This window comes from Hibiscus syriacus, unplaced genomic scaffold, assembly GCF_006381635.1.
Source record: "Hibiscus syriacus cultivar Baekdansim isolate YM2019G1 unplaced genomic scaffold, ASM638163v2 tig00111151_pilon, whole genome shotgun sequence".
NCBI lineage: Eukaryota > Viridiplantae > Streptophyta > Magnoliopsida > Malvales > Malvaceae > Hibiscus > Hibiscus syriacus.
The window spans coordinates 1,946,947-1,962,586 of NW_024062999.1; the positions used below are offsets into that span (position 1 = coordinate 1,946,947).

A 15,640-nucleotide genomic window follows, 5' to 3' on the forward strand; every position below is an offset into this window, starting at 1 on the left:
GATCATCATTAACTTTGCTCGATTCCATCACAAAATGAGGTGGATCAACGCTCACAAAGAAGAGTTCATAATGAAAAGAGCTCGTCCCTTGAGAGTAAAAAGTTCATAAAGAGAAGAACTTGTAGCTCAAGAATTCCAGCAGTTCAAACCAGATAAAATTGGTGATTGATATCTTTGCACTATTCATGTTTCACAACAATGATAAAAAGGGGTAGTCGTAATCACCAATTTTAAATCCAAAACAGTCCAAAATTAAAACAATAATCCAAATGGCCCAACAGTTAAACATATACCCAAATACAAACCCATTTCCATTGCACCTAAACTTAACCCTAAGTCCATTCTATTTTGTGGTTAACCCTAACCCTAACCATAATTTTAGGGTTAACCACCATTAATCCTTGTTAGCATTCCAGCCGTAGACTAGATCTTCCCCATGGCCAGCCACGTCGATCGTTGTTGTTGTCAAGCCGAGCCATGTCAAATTCAGCAGATTTGAGATTTTAATGCTACCAACCGAGCAAGGGACCCATGCCTTCCCTGACGCCCATACGATTTCCCTCATCAACCACTATGCATAGGAAAATGAAGAATGTCAGAAAGCAAGTAGATTAATTTGTATTTTATGTTTTTTTACTTTGTAAAAAATCAAATGGTGGTCCTATAAAACCCTTCAAAATATGTAAGCAAATGAGACTTATCGAGATTCAAATAGACAAAAATTTCTTTTTAAAATGTATTATTTTTCAATTTTCTTTTTTTTAAAAACACGAGTAAAAAATAGAGAGGGGGAGTGTTACCTGAGTTGTAATGGTCTTGTCAGTTGCCAAAAATCGAAGGAACAGAGAGGGGTTTGATTTAAGTGTAGCAGTTCATTTTCTAGCCTTTAGCCTTCGGTTTTGGGGTGTTCGTGGTGCAAATCAGAGAGTGAGGGTTCATTTTAGGTATAGTTTCAGTAGGTTCGGCCACCATCGGTGGTGTTGTCTCATTTTTTTGGTGTTTAAGTTAAAAATTAGATAAAACAAAAAGTGTTGGGATTTATACAAAGGAGAAATGGGTTATTCGCGCTTAGGCCATCCATAGTAGTGTTTTTGCATTTTAGTCTCTCGTTTCTCTGATTTCACAAACTACTTTAAATATATGAGCGCCATTTGTGTGATTTTCCCATTTTATGTTAGCTCTCGTAAAAAATAAAACTTGCCTTCAGATCATTTTTACTTAACTGTGTTTTATATTTAGGTCACAAATTCTTCTTTTATTTTATTAATTGCAACATGACGTACTGATTTTGTTATTTTCCATTTTTTGGGTGTTTCTCTTATTTCATGCAATTTAACCTTGTATCTTGAATTTATTTCTTCTTTTCAATTTATTTCTCTTTTAAATATGCTTAATTCATGTTTGTCCTTTCCATTTTTTTTTGTATACTTTTAGATTATAACTTTAATTTAGTCAAACTTTATTTCCTTTATTTTTAGTTATCTTTTATTACTTGTTTACCTTTATGTGCATTTGTTTTATTTTTTTTAAGTTTCATTTCCCTTAAATTTTGTTGTTAGCGTACTTTGATTTTATTTTCTTCATAATTACGTGACATGTGTTTTGATTTATTATATGTTTGTTTCTTCTCTTTCTTGATTTTATTTCCATCTTTGTATTTCTTTTTTTACCTTTTAGCATTTTTATTAATTAGTTCATATACTTATTTTGAATCTTTATGTTTATTTTAAAATGGATGTGTTTTTTTGTGCATTTATTTTATTTTTAGTCTAGGATTTTATACTCGTTTAATTTAATCATTGTTGGATTATTAATATTCGGGTTTAGTCCTTACTTAGACTTCTTTTAGATTTAGTCCCTAAACTTAGGTTTCTTTAGATTTAGTCCTTGAATTTTTAATTATTAATTGATCATAGGTAACTAGGATTATTAATTAGAGCCTCAATTTTAGATAGAATTACACTTAGTCTTTAAATCTAGGAAATAATTCGATTTGGCCTTCGCATTAACATGTTCGAGGGACCATTGTAGGTTAAAATGAATTAGGATTAATAATTGATTAAAACGAATTAGAATTAATATTAGAGACTCCATTGTAGGTTTAGTCCCCTAAGTTCTTTAGTTTTCATAATTTGACACTTTAGGTTAGGGAAAGCATTAATTAATTACCTAGCATAATTAGGCTTAAATAATTGATCGTTTGATTGCATCATAATTTCGATTACTCGAGTCAATAATTGGTTAAAATGAATTAGGATTAATATTAGTGATTCCACTGTAGGTTTAGTCCCCTAAGTTCTTTAGTTTTCGTAATTTGACACTTTAAGTTAGGGAAATCCTTAATTAATTACCTAGCATAATTAGGCTTAAATAATTGATTGTTTGATTGCATCATACCTTCAAAACAAGGCAATGTTCATTTACCAACGAGTTAATAGTGTATCCTCCGCATTATGCTCAGGGGTGACCACTAGTAATTCCCGAAAGTAAATCGGCATACTTTTCAAAACCTTGCATACATAATGAATTTTAAATTAAATAAAATATCGAACTCAAAATTTTCTAACTTTTAAATATAGGGTAATCGACTAGGTACTGATTTCTGACACTATGGGGCGCTAATCATTCCCCACGCGTAACTGACTCCCGAACTTGATTTCTAGTTTTCACATACCCAAATTTGAGTATTTTTGATAAAATAAAATGTTTTATTAAAATTGCTTGATTTTTTATGTCCCAAACGCACCTTAAAAATGATGTGACAACTTTCAACAATTCACAAATCATTTAAAAGAAAACCCAAGTCGTATTAGTTTTTCTCTATCTGGGCGAAAAACGGTGTCGACAAATGACAAGGCAAATAAAGGGAAGAAAAAGGGATCCAAGCGCTCTAGTAATGGCTGTGTTCCCAGAATTGAAGATTTTGAAGAAGATGAAATGAAAGAGGTTTGTTATGCTTTTCACTGATTATGATTATGTTGCCTTTATTTCATTCCTTTATATGCAATTTATGTCTCCGAGCCTTGGTAAATTAGCAGGGAGCTATCATTGTTCCCTACAATTTCTTGTTACTGCAAGATTTGTCATTTGGTGCTTGCTATAGAGTTGAGCTGAGCTTGTGACAAACACTGCCTGTCACAGGTTTTGTTTGTTAAGGCGTTTAAACAACCTAAAATCTCATACAAGAAGTGGAAAAGCGATTTTCATTTGCTTTGACCTTATAAATATTTTGGTATCTCTAAATCTTGCAACCTGTACTCAAAATTCCATCTTCTGATATCAACTACTACTCACTTAGATTCAATTCCCTGTCAGCCTGGTGCTGAGATTTTTTTATCCTCAATCTCTTAAAATCGTAAATGATATGCGAGTGTAACTGATGATGAGCCTTTTGCAGACTGACAAGTTACCTTACTTTTCTTGGCGGGTGGATTCCTGGATAAAAGATGAGGCTGAATTTCTTCGTGTGGCAGTTGGTCACGAAAATGAATCTCTTGATGATTTTGTTGAATCACAAATACTTGCTTAAATGATCTCATGTACTTCCCTACTCGCCATGCTTATGGTCTATCTAGTGTTGTTGAAAATGCTGAGAAACTTGCAGCCCATCAGACTGAATTTGACAATGTGAAAAAAGATGGATAATGATAAGTCAAATGCAGAAGGCATGGAGAAGAAGTATAGTGTTCTCACACAGGATTATGAGGTGCGCACTAGACACCGTCATGTTTATTTTAATTGATTTTTTTATCATGCATGTTATAATCTCTATTATGTAATTTCTGCTATTAGATTTCTATGAGAAATTTGGTTGTTCTTAATAACATTTACAGAAGTCTATATATTTGTTTTCTTTAATATGGTGCTTAGAACTAAACCATTTGGTGATACTTAATGGACGATAGTTGCTTCTATGCAGCTTCTTTGAAAAAATATTGATGAACTCACTGTTTTTATTTTACTCGATGTTTGAAATGGTGCATCGTACTTATAGTGAGGGAACTTGATTGAAATTGTAACTCTTTTTGTGCTGAACAACTGAAATTTCAATTATCAGAGACGAGCTGCAACTCTTTGGCATCAGATTGAGTCGACCATTAAGCAGATAGAGACTGTAGGAACAGAGCTAGAAAGGAGCAGTTAGCAGCATCACACAGAATAAATGGTCTCTGGAAGGAAATTCAGAAACAAAAGGAGCTTGAGCAAACCTTGCAACGACGCTACGGAAATCTCTTAGCTGAAATGGAAAGGATACAAAAGCTCATTGATGGAAACAGAGTACAAGCACAAAGACGAGAGGAGGCAGCTGAGAAGGATTGTGTTCTTGAGCATTCCGAGGAGACAGCTGAGAAGGAACGTGCTCTCGAGCCGTCCGAGGAGGCAGCTAAGAAGGATCATGTTGTTGAGCCATATGAGGAGGCAGCTGAGAAGGATCGTGCTCTTGAGCCATCCGAGGAGACAGCTGAGAAGGATCGTGTTCTTGAGCCGTCTGAAGAGACAACTGAGAAGGATCGTGTTCTTGAGCCTTCTGAGGAGGCAACCGTGAAGGATCGTGTTCATGATCCCTCTGAGGAGGCAGCTGAGAAAGATCGTGCTCTTGAGCAGTCCGAGGAGACAACTGAGAAGAAACGTGCTCTTGAGCCGTCTGAGGAGACAGCTGAGAAGGATCGTGCTCTTGAGCGGTTTGAATATAGAATATGCACTCTTGACCGGGTAGTCTCTGTTGATTGTTGTACATGTTCTCATGGGTCTATGGGTTTCTTGCTTAGCAGTCTATGTATCGGTTGTTAGTTGGTTTTCTTGTTCTATACGTTGGTTAATGAAATCTCTCAAGCACTCTTTTCCCCTTCAAAAAAAAAATAATAACTTTAAAATTTTAATAGATTGTATTCTTTACTTTCCTTTTGGAAATTAGAGTGAAATTTAAAGATAATATTTGTATTAATATATAATAAACATATTTAATTTTAAGTAAATTGTGTATTAATATATAATAAACATATTTAATTTTAAGTAAATTGTGAATTTAGAGTTAAAATAAACAAACTTAAAAAAATATGATATAAAAATCTCGATTCATTTTATATTTCGCATAAATTTTAATAGTGAAACAATCTAAGGAAAAGAACATATCTCAAACCACAGTTTGCAGCCATTTACAATTGAATAACAATCTTTATATGCATAAAAAAAACAATTGAATAACAATCTTCACCACAGCAACAAACAAACATTACATTGTGTTCGTTCGGTTTCGGATTGTTGTGTACTCATCAGCACTTTGCCAGTCATCGTATTTCATTTGAATCGAGTTTTACTCGCTCCTAATAATACTAACTAATAGGGTAAATTTTGGGTTTTTTTTTTACTTTCCCTTCTTGATTAACCCTAATGGGAAGCAACCAACCTATGTAACTTGGCTAACCCCAGCTCTTAAGATATTGTATACTTTTCGAGAATCCCTATTATTTTCCAAGTAAAAAATGTATGGTAAAAAAGAGAGGAAAAAAACTTTTTCTTCCCTCTCTACTCCATGTATCAATGTTTATCTAATTTGTGATTCGTTCTAATTTGCGAAACGAGTATAGAATTGTATTTCGTTAATTTTACCATTTGCAGTTAGTTGGGAATGGAAGTGCAGCCTGAAAATGGAGCAATAAAACCCTGTTTTTTTTATAACTCAAACTTCGTATAATTTTAATTTTTTTTATTTTAATCTTAAAATTAAAAAAATATATCAAAATTGTCAACTATGACTTTGCCATAGTTGTTGATAGTTGTCAAAGACTTTGGATATTGGTGTATCAATCGCTATATTTTCTTAAATTATTTCTTATAACCCATCATTTATCTATTTTTTTGTTTGGGTAAATTACAAATTTGATAACTAAACTTTACACTGTCTCCTATTTCACTAATTGTACTTTAAATATTTTCAATTTCCTCACTGACTTAATACATTAATTTAATACATATAATAGAGAAAACTGAATTTTAAAACAGATATGTAAATTTGAATTCAAAGATTCCGATCAAGTTGCCGTCCAAAAAATTTATGTTGAAATTCAGGGGCTTTATCTTTCGTTACAGAAATCCCATAGGTAAATTACCTACACTTACCACTCTTCTTCTACCTGAAAGAATGGTGGACTGAATGAAAGCTGTATCATGGCACCATAAACATATTTCCAGAGACGAAAAAAATGTGGGAAATAGGCTCTCAAATCTCGAATCCAAATGACAAAAAAATTGATCATCGAGGACGACGACTGTCGATCTCTTCCTTGAGTCGAGCCACAAGGTCTACATACATTGGTGGCCTTTTGTCACTTAAAATGCGACACAGTGAGTGTAATTCTTCAGAGTTTGCCTTCTTGAATAGACCTCTGAGTAGTGTGTCAACTTCACCGGGCAAGCAATTGCTCCGAGGAGGCCCTGCATTATCTTTTTCCCCGGATGTTCTAAGAACGTTGCCACCATTAGCAGTGGGGTGAGAATGTAGTAGAAACTGCACTTGAAGCCGTGAATAAGGCCGAGAGTCCCAATACTTCGTACAAACTCGAGTGCGGTCCATTGCCTCAATGGCCTGGTTTATGTTAAGCATACGGTCAGGGGAGAAAGCATTTACCATTAAGTAAAATTTTAAGCCATTAATAGACAATTCATCAAGGGAGGGGGAGAAGCAGTTAAAACAAACTAAGCTGAATTTTTTTTCATATCAACTGCAAACCAGCTAACTTCTATATTTGAAGTTAAAATTCATCGGTATTCGAGGTGAAATATCAGGTTGTGTTGGGATGGCTAAACTGTCGAAAATCAATAATAAAATGGAGGGGAAAAGGCGGTAGAGGAACAAAAACATAATCTACAAACCTGAACAATTTCTGGTGAAGTAAAACCGAACATCTCATAGCCATCAAGGCTGCCGGGAGGCTGCAATGGTGGAAGGTTGGTCTTTCCTTGTCTATGTTGCTTCACTATCTCTTGATTCACTTTCTCCCGCACCATCTCCCAGCATCTGGCAGCTGAAACATGAACGAATACTTCACTGAGACAGTGCTCCACAGATACCTGAAACCGAATCAGCATTAAGGCCATGCATGATTAAAAACATCATGACAGCATTTTCCGATGTTATATAATATAGATTGAAGAATAAAAAGGTAAGCGGGTGTAATTAACAAGATCGTGATACATAAACATAGTTGATAGAATAAAATTTTCAATTACCATGAACAGAGGTCCATCCCTCCCTGCATCCAATATTTCTGAGATATAGTAAGCCATATTTGTTGGATCTAAAACACTGATATACCTAACCCGGCTCTTAAATCCTGCATTCATTAGAACAAATAAGTAAATACATGTGGCTGTCCATACTTAGCATATTGATATTATAAACAACCACGCAACAAACCTTTTGGGAAAATGGCCTGGCTGTTACACCATAACTTCCCAGAGAGCACAGCTCCAAATTCCAAAGGCTCGACATTACAGTTGATCCTACGCACCACCTTAGCAATGCGAGGACCTTTCTGCCTGACATTTCTGTCCAGATTATTTTGAGAGCAAGATGGCCCTTCTACATTACTTCTTGTATTGTCAATTAAATTTGCCGAGGCAATGGTCCCCACCTTCTCATGTTTATCCTCGTCAACTTTTTCACCTCCCAAAGGCAGAAGATGCCAAAAGTTGCTTTCAATAGTCGATGGTTTATTCTTGTTATCATCCATCTCTGTGGTATTAGAAGAATCCTGAACACCTTTACCAGATTCTGTAGTGACAGATTCTAAATGTAAAGAAATATTCTGGTGATTAGATCCTACTGTTGTGATACTGTTTTCAGCATGCTCATCTTTCATGTGAGAATAATCAGATGAGCAACTAGTCCTCCGTACATCAGGGGAAACGGAATCCTTTTGATTCATAACCACAGCATCAGTTAGAGGGGAAATTAAGAAAGCCTCATTCTTGTAATTACATGTGCTCGCTTTTTCACCAGATGATGCCAGCCTCAGGGAGGCTTCTGAATGCTCTGTGCCAGAATGTTCTTTTGGCCTTTCTGAAACTGGTTTCTCAGGCTCATCACCTTCATCGTCACTAAGAACAATGGTATTATCATCTCGTGGAGCTGAAGCTTTCTTCACTCTACTTGCAGCAGTAGTTTGGCCTCCAGGAATGCGTAAACTTGAAGCAGAAAGAACTGACTCCCCTTTTGTCAACTTAGAATTTGAATCCTTTGAAGTCTCTGATAGTTCTTTGGAGGAAATGACTGCTGGTTTTGGCACTTCTTTGGATACTCCTTCCAGGGTATGGGGTAACCTACCACCTATATTGTCCTTGGTTACATATGAACTCAGGGCCAGCCCAAGGTCTAGTCTTGCCCACCTATATACGGCACTTAGTTTTCCTTCCACTGCTTCAACAAGGATATTTAATTCATTTATATCATATCGAAATAGGAAAATTGTGGCACCTGAACCACATGAACAGAACTGTTTTGCATGTCTCAAGCATGCATATCTATCAGGGGAGCAATGACAACCAGCTGCAGAAAGGTGCAAATCAAAAAAACATATACTGCATTCTCTCTCACTGGTAGCATCAAAATTGCTCTCCATTTTCACAGCCTGAGAAGAACTGCAAACAATTTCCCTGCTCAGACGCTCCGTCTCAACACGTGCCTGTGGGAAAGAAACATATATTAAGTCGGTCAAAATCAACCAATATAAGCATTGCTTATATGCTAATAAGATTACTAAATAAATATTACAAGAATCTAGTAAACATGGATTCTATTTATGAATTTGAAATTAAATTAAGTACGAGATATGATTTGTTTTATCAACATAAAATTGACTTCAAGTAGTTTTGCAATTGAATACTAAATCCAAATCCAGGGGTAAATTAATATTTTGTACAAAATGAACTTTGCACATGCACAAATGGCATTATGAGGTTATGTGTCTATGTGCACATATACAATAAACATGAAAGAATACATGCATGCAGCATGAATGCACATAAATATTTAGAGCTCATAATCACAAGCTTCTTAATTATTAGAGATTTTGGATCAATGATTCTCTAGAGATCAGACTAGTCCAAAACCACTTGAAAAGTTTACCAAACATAAAATTTGAATCGGCCACAAAAATATAGCTTAAGAATAAAATTTACACGGTTCAAATCCAGATCATGTACAGAGATTCTGAACTGACTAAATAAGAATTCATAAAATCATACCCAAAATGTCAAGCCCAAAGACAAATAATGGACATAACTTACCTTGAGAGTTTTAGCTAAAACTCCATCCTCTCCACATAAACCTTTCCATCTTAAGTTATCAGAAGTATACTTCTTCAGTAAACTGAGTTCCCAATGGGCTTTGACTGCTTCCCTTGCTGCTCCAAGCAACAATCTATCATGTGAGATGGAAGTTTTCCTTCCCTGTTCACGGTATAGCTCAATGGAAATCTGTCCATGTGGCAACCAGTCAACGGGAGCTACATTCACTGCTTCTGCACAATTGAAACCACAGTTGAACCCCGCATGATATGCTCTAGGGAATGTCAGAACAAAATCTCCAGCATTCTGAACGCATCGATAGACAGGTACCCCTTCAGATTTTAGTATGGAAGGGGAAAGCTGGGTGACCTGCATGAAAGAATGACATTCAGGGCATAATTGGTATCGTGCAGTGGAATATAAACAGTTGGATCTTTTAGCTTACCAGTTTGTGAAGCAGGTCAGGTTGTTCATCAAAAAGGTCAGGCAAATGTTTTTTCATAACCTCCTCCAGTTTAGATGCATGCTTTCCAGGGATACCATACCATATTTTTGGAGCACCCCAATGCATATAATTCAGTGAGTATAGGTGGTGATCTTCAACATGCTAGACCCGTCCAACAAATGGGAAAAGAATAGCAATATTAGCACCCTCAGGTCATCCTTATATTGTCATATGTAAGTAATGACCTTAAATGCGACTTCAATAGCTCAAAAGTTTTAAAGAACCATTTGTTGGCTGACACCCAAAAAAACATAAAACTAAATCCACAAATTTCTGCAGTGGACCAGGTGGCATAATATTTTGTTAAGGGTTTCTTCCATTATTATGCTAACAAATTCATCCAGGGTTTCACATCAGTACCATTCTGGAATCACTTTTCAGGCAAGTCAACCCCTTAACTATTCTTATTATTCCAAATTGCAGGCACGCAATTTATGGAGAATCAAATGGGGTATAAAGTCACCCAAACAAAATAAATAGACATGAATTTCATTTTTCACAAGCTAGACTAATACAAAATTATCAGAATACCAGAGCCGAGATCAACTCATGCAAGGGGAACGGAAGTTTATAGCCATAGAAGTCTTATCCAACAAAAAGCTAGGCTAACACAATATCAGAGTTCGACTCATATTACAAGGGGGAAGGAAGTTCATAGCCATATAAGTCTTACCCAACAAAAGGATGAAAAGCACATTCCCACATACAACCAGGGAACCAGAACCCCCGAAATATCACTGATCTCATAGTTGAGAACAGATCCAGGAAGCCTGGGGAAGTTATTCAAGTTCCAGCCAGATTTTATGTACTTCTCACTGGATGCAAATCCAACTTGACTGGACTTGTTAGGAAACCCACTGCCAAATACCCCAGTTTCCAGATCAGCCCCATATAAGACCTAAAAAATAAAAGGAGTATAAGAATTAGCAACTCCACTTCGCAACTGGTTTAAAGAGAAAGAAAGAAAAGAGCAGATAAGAAAACAACTGGAGTTTGATTGGTCTAGTTGGAATGTTAAAAAAACAGTTTGTTGGTGTGAGGTTTTCTAAAATACTTTATCAGAATGAAATTGTTTGAACTAACTATGAATAAATTTCTTTTGTCCACTTGAAACTCCATTGACTTTGTCTACTAACTTCTCCCAGCGACACTTCCTAGAATATTCCATTTGGAACCTCCTAGGCTCCAAAAACTCATTTCAGCTTTTTTGAAAAGCTATAAAAAAAGGTTTTCTCAAACTCCTTTTTGGTCCAACCATAGCTTCCTGGAGCGGGAAAGTTACTTCAATAGCCCAGGCTATCCAGCGCTAAGTAAATTAATCAACAGAAAGGAAGGAGAATTTCCCAAACTCACAAATCTTACCTCTATTTCCTCAGTTGCTTTCTCCACTATGCGCCAGTATTCACCCTCAATATTCTCAACTGAAGGTTCATGGTGCTCTGGAAGAATGGTCATTTTACCTTTCATATCAACATCATTTTCCTTCCTCCTAAAGTACTGGGCCTTGAAATCATCGGCATACTTCTGAAACTTATCCAGAGTAAACTCTGGACCAGGTTCAAACCCAAACCTCTCTACTTCACAAAATCCAGTATCAGAAGAGCATGAAATATTTCCACCATCAGACCCACAGTCTACAGCCTTTCTAATGCATCTTCTCCTTTTCCTCCTCATGCTGTTATTAACTTTTGACATTTTTCTCATTGAGCCACGATTCTGAAGCTTGTCAACCCTCTGCACACGAGTAGCAAATCTAGAATTTTCCCATACATTCTTTTCTTTTAGAGGACAAGGAGGCTTCCAAGAAGGAGGAACAATGCGACAGATTCCAAATTGTTCCGCTTTTGGTCGTATGCTAGCTATATACTTCAACGTATCTTCAAACTCCTGCAGGACCATTATAAAACCAGATAAGATATTCAATTCTACAATGCAGAACTGCAGATTTGATCAGTAACAACTATGGGAAGCGAATTATGATATTCAAGCAACTCAAATATTATAAGCAACATTAAATACCTTTTCTGTTGGATAGAACACAGGTGCATCCACAATGCCTGGTCTACATGCTGCTTCTGGATGCCATCTTGCAGTTACCTGTTCCACCACATTACATATGAATGAAATAATATTTGAAGACAATGGTTATAAAGGGAGAATATTATATCAATTATACAATCTGAATTGCATTGTCTAGCTCCTTCATAGGAGCTACAATTACCCGTTATTGTCATTTTAAGCTACTTTACAATTAGCCATCATTTAACCCTGCCAAAACCTTAACTACAAGGCATTTCCAAGTAATTCTTCCATCTACAATGTTGTTACTATAGAGGATAAATATAACAACAGTATTGTAAAGAATGACAGTAGAGGAGCAGTGCTGCCTGAGGCAGATAATGAAATATTTAAAAAGTTTACGAAACTAGGAAAAAACAAAAAGATGAAAAATAACCTTTTGGCAATCATTACACTCTGGAAACCCACGGATAACGCCTTTAGGAAGATTATGTATCAATCTATGATTCTGCAAACATGAATGAAATATATGAAACTACGAAGATGTAGAATTGACATAGAGTGATGACAGCATAATGTTTTGCTAAAATTTCCAATACCAGCATCCAAAACTATCAAACGAAACAACTTTTTCAAAACACAAAGAAATGAAAACAGAAGGTCCAACAAATATATTAAAAGAAAAGAAAGCAGATGTTCAAATAAATAAATTACAAGAAAAGAATAAACTAACTTGGTCAATCTTTCCACAATCAGGCACATCATCTTCACTGCTATCATATATACCACAGTTTATCCAAGGTCTTCGCCTCATAGATCTCGTGATCTTTGCGCTTTCATTAATTCCCAATTCATCTTCCTTTGAGGCAGAACTAGCATCAGAACTACTTGCAGTTGCAGAGGCAGAACAATACTTTACATTATCACTCTCGAGTTTTACAGAATCTTGTGCTCCCCTTGTTAACGTAAATGATGCATATGACTCAAAACCCGGCGGAACTGGGGGGAAATCATCGTTCTCTTCTTTAACACAAACTCTCATAAGTTCTGTCCCCATCTGTATTGTTACACAACAATAAATGACACGTCAAACACAACATTCGTATCTGGAAAAGAAACAGGTGAATACAAAACAGGCCTACCTTAAAAATTAAAGAATCAATTCAGCAGTCCAACATCCAAACTATAATTCTGAACTGCCGTAAAAGGAATTTTTATCTACACGGAAACATAAAGCAAGTATTAAGAAAACAAATAGATGGTTACCCAAATGAACTTTAGCCTTAATCCTGTATAAGCCATTTCCTGACTATTCTCAGCTGATAGAGCAAGAGAGAGAGGCCAAATGAACTTTAGCCTTAATCCTGTATAAGTTTCATTCTCGCTATGTTCGTAAGGATCAATTCTAAAGTATGCTGCCAAGCCTAACACTTCGATGCACAAAAAATCATATTTTGTTTGAGTCATGCATACAATGGTTACCCAAATCCTAGAAACATGACATAGATAATAGACAAAATCTTAGTTTTGCATCTAAACAACTGAAGTTACCCAAAAACCGGTGATGCATTCAATAAAACTCCCGATCGAATTACTAATATAGCCTGATTAGATGAAGCAACAAAACTAATGCCTTCTTTTTATATATATATTTGATTAAAACCAGGGAAGTGCTAATGCAGTTGAAATCGAAGTGATCTGATTAATTGATTACTTTCAAAAACATGACCTATCGCATGTGTAATGTTGCAATCAAACTTCTGAAAATACTGCTTCTAGAAAGTTATACATAACAAGAAAATAACAGATTGCAGGCCCTTCTTGGATCAGAAAATTTTTCTACAACAAAAATCATCATCAGTAACATCCAAAAATTCACATGCAATAAATAAGATTAAACATCAACTTCATCAACATATTTTTCAACTTCTTTTTTATATGGGATAAAATCAGGAGACTGAAACAGAATTTATGACACCTAAATGTCCAGCAAAATCCATGATCATCATGCATTACTTTCTCAATTGATTAAAACAGCTCTAAACCCTAAAAGATCGAAAACATTTGATTTGATAAAAAAATATAATAAAGCCCTTCAAATTCTGAGTTACCATTTTAAGTTATCATCACACACACACAAATGCAAGCAAAAAAAATCCCCAAAAATATAGGAAAAAACTAGATAAGTTAAAAAAAATTGGAGCTTACATGATCCAAAAGACATCTGTAATTTGGCATCACTTCAACATCTCAAAAAAGTCTTTTTGACTACACCAATGTTTTCATTAAAAAAAAGGGGAAAATCATGAATATATTTCTAAATTTGAAACCACAATAAAAATAAAAATTATAAAGTGGAAACAAAACACAAAGTTAAATCTGATTTTAAACAGATCTAAACCTAACTCTGACTCTAAAACACCACATAGCAACACAGAAAAAAAATTAAAATCAACAGAAAAAAAGAAGTTACTATTTTTACCATATAATAATATATTTTCTAAAATTCATAGTTTTACAAGGGAACCCCACAAATCCAAATATATGACCATCAAAACCACTACCTTCAAAATAAAATCTGGACGGAGACGAATTCCATGAAAACGGAGTGGAGATGATAGGCGTAAATACGGAAGATTAGTTAATTCATCAACACAGGAAATAATTGATTTTAATAAAATCTTTTTTACAATTAATTTGTTTCAGGTTTTTGTAAAGCATAAACGGTGTTTACTTTTCTTAAAGGGGTAATTTGGAGAAATGGAAGGATAAGGTGGTTTATTTTCTTTTTTTTTTCTTAATGCCCAAATAAGTGCTTTTTTATTCATTCGAATGTCTAACATTACAAACGTTATGTTCGGTCGTTAATATCGTTAGTTTTTCCCATTAAGTGCCACTTGTCAACACTGGTAATTTTGAAATTTATTTTTTATAAAAAATATTAAAAATATTATTATATTTATAAAAAAACCTAACTTTTTTTAATATTATAAAATAACTCCAAAATACTAAATACTAACCTTAAACCACCGTCGATGTCTTCTCCGGCCACCACCATCATCGTCGACGTAGTTCTTTACAGCATCCTAGTTATATGATGTCATAGTTGTCGTCAATTCACTGTCGAAATCGCGTAGAATCACGGTTTTCATAGATTTAAAATGTCAATTTGTGGTCGATTGATCGTCACCGATCACGATTTCATAGGAGTTATTGTCGGTGGGGGGATGGGAGGTCGGGTGGAGCTTCTTCGACGGTAAAGGGTGGTGATCAACGTGGGTTTAAGGGTTAACACGTGACACTTAAAGGAGAAAACTAACGGCGTTGATGAACTAAACACCTAAAAATGTAACATTTGTAACGTTAGGCGTCAGGATGGACCAAAAAACCGTAAGTACTTATTTGACACAAAATAAATAGTTTGGGCACTTATTTCGGAATAAAGCCTTTATTTTTTGGAAATGATATTAATTTGATTAAATTTACCTGTGGGCTACTCTCTTTTTGGGTAAACTAAGTATTTAGTATCTAAACTATCAGTTTTGGTCCATTTTAGTATTAAACTTTTAATATTTTCAAAATTATACTTGATATTTAGTTTTTGTTTTAATAGCCACCGTTAAAAATTTAACGAGTTTAGTACCTAAACAATCATTTTTTATCTGTTTTAGTACATAAACTTTCAATTTTTCAAAATTTAATGTTAGATTTTGAATTGGGATATTAAAATGAAAAAAAACTAAATTTTAAGTTTGATTTTAAAAAAACAGAAAGTTTAAATACCAAAATAAATTAAAATTGATAGTTTAGATACTATACACAAAATTT

At 34.9% G+C, this 15,640-nt stretch overlaps 1 protein-coding gene across 2 annotated transcripts; it reads right to left on the reverse strand.

Annotated features, from left to right (window-relative positions):
• Window positions 1–6,080: 6,080 nt before the first annotated feature.
• Window positions 6,081–14,060, reverse strand: LOC120154838 (putative lysine-specific demethylase JMJ16). 2 transcript variants are annotated; one of them, XM_039166487.1, is made up of 14 exons: window positions 14,021–14,039; window positions 13,791–13,858; window positions 12,955–13,030; window positions 12,546–12,877; window positions 12,249–12,320; window positions 11,813–11,890; window positions 11,156–11,680; window positions 10,467–10,691; window positions 9,734–9,895; window positions 9,289–9,657; window positions 7,418–8,684; window positions 7,231–7,334; window positions 6,874–7,071; window positions 6,081–6,586 (listed from the first exon to the last, which is right to left on the reverse strand). In XM_039166487.1, exons 4-14 carry the CDS (start codon window positions 12,867–12,869, stop codon window positions 6,254–6,256), a joined length of 3,657 nt encoding a protein of 1,218 aa, XP_039022418.1. In that variant the 5' UTR covers window positions 12,870–12,877; window positions 12,955–13,030; window positions 13,791–13,858; window positions 14,021–14,039; the 3' UTR covers window positions 6,081–6,253. The 2 variants fall into 2 exon arrangements, with proteins under 2 accessions (XP_039022418.1, XP_039022419.1); XM_039166488.1 differs by lacking the exon at window positions 13,791–13,858 and having other exon boundaries at window positions 14,021–14,060.
• Window positions 14,061–15,640: the final 1,580 nt, after the last annotated feature.

Coding starts and splice junctions, on each gene's coding strand:
- LOC120154838 (XM_039166488.1), bottom strand. CDS start 12,869: ATGGGGACAGAACTTATGAGAGTTTGTGTTAAAGAAGAGAACGATGAT. Junction 10,692..11,155: donor AAGCAACTGAGGAAATAGAG/GTAAGATTTGTG, acceptor TTTATTTTTTAG/GTCTTATATGGGGCTGATCT. Junction 8,685..9,288: donor TTTTAGCTAAAACTCTCAAG/GTAAGTTATGTC, acceptor TCTTTCCCACAG/GCACGTGTTGAGACGGAGCG.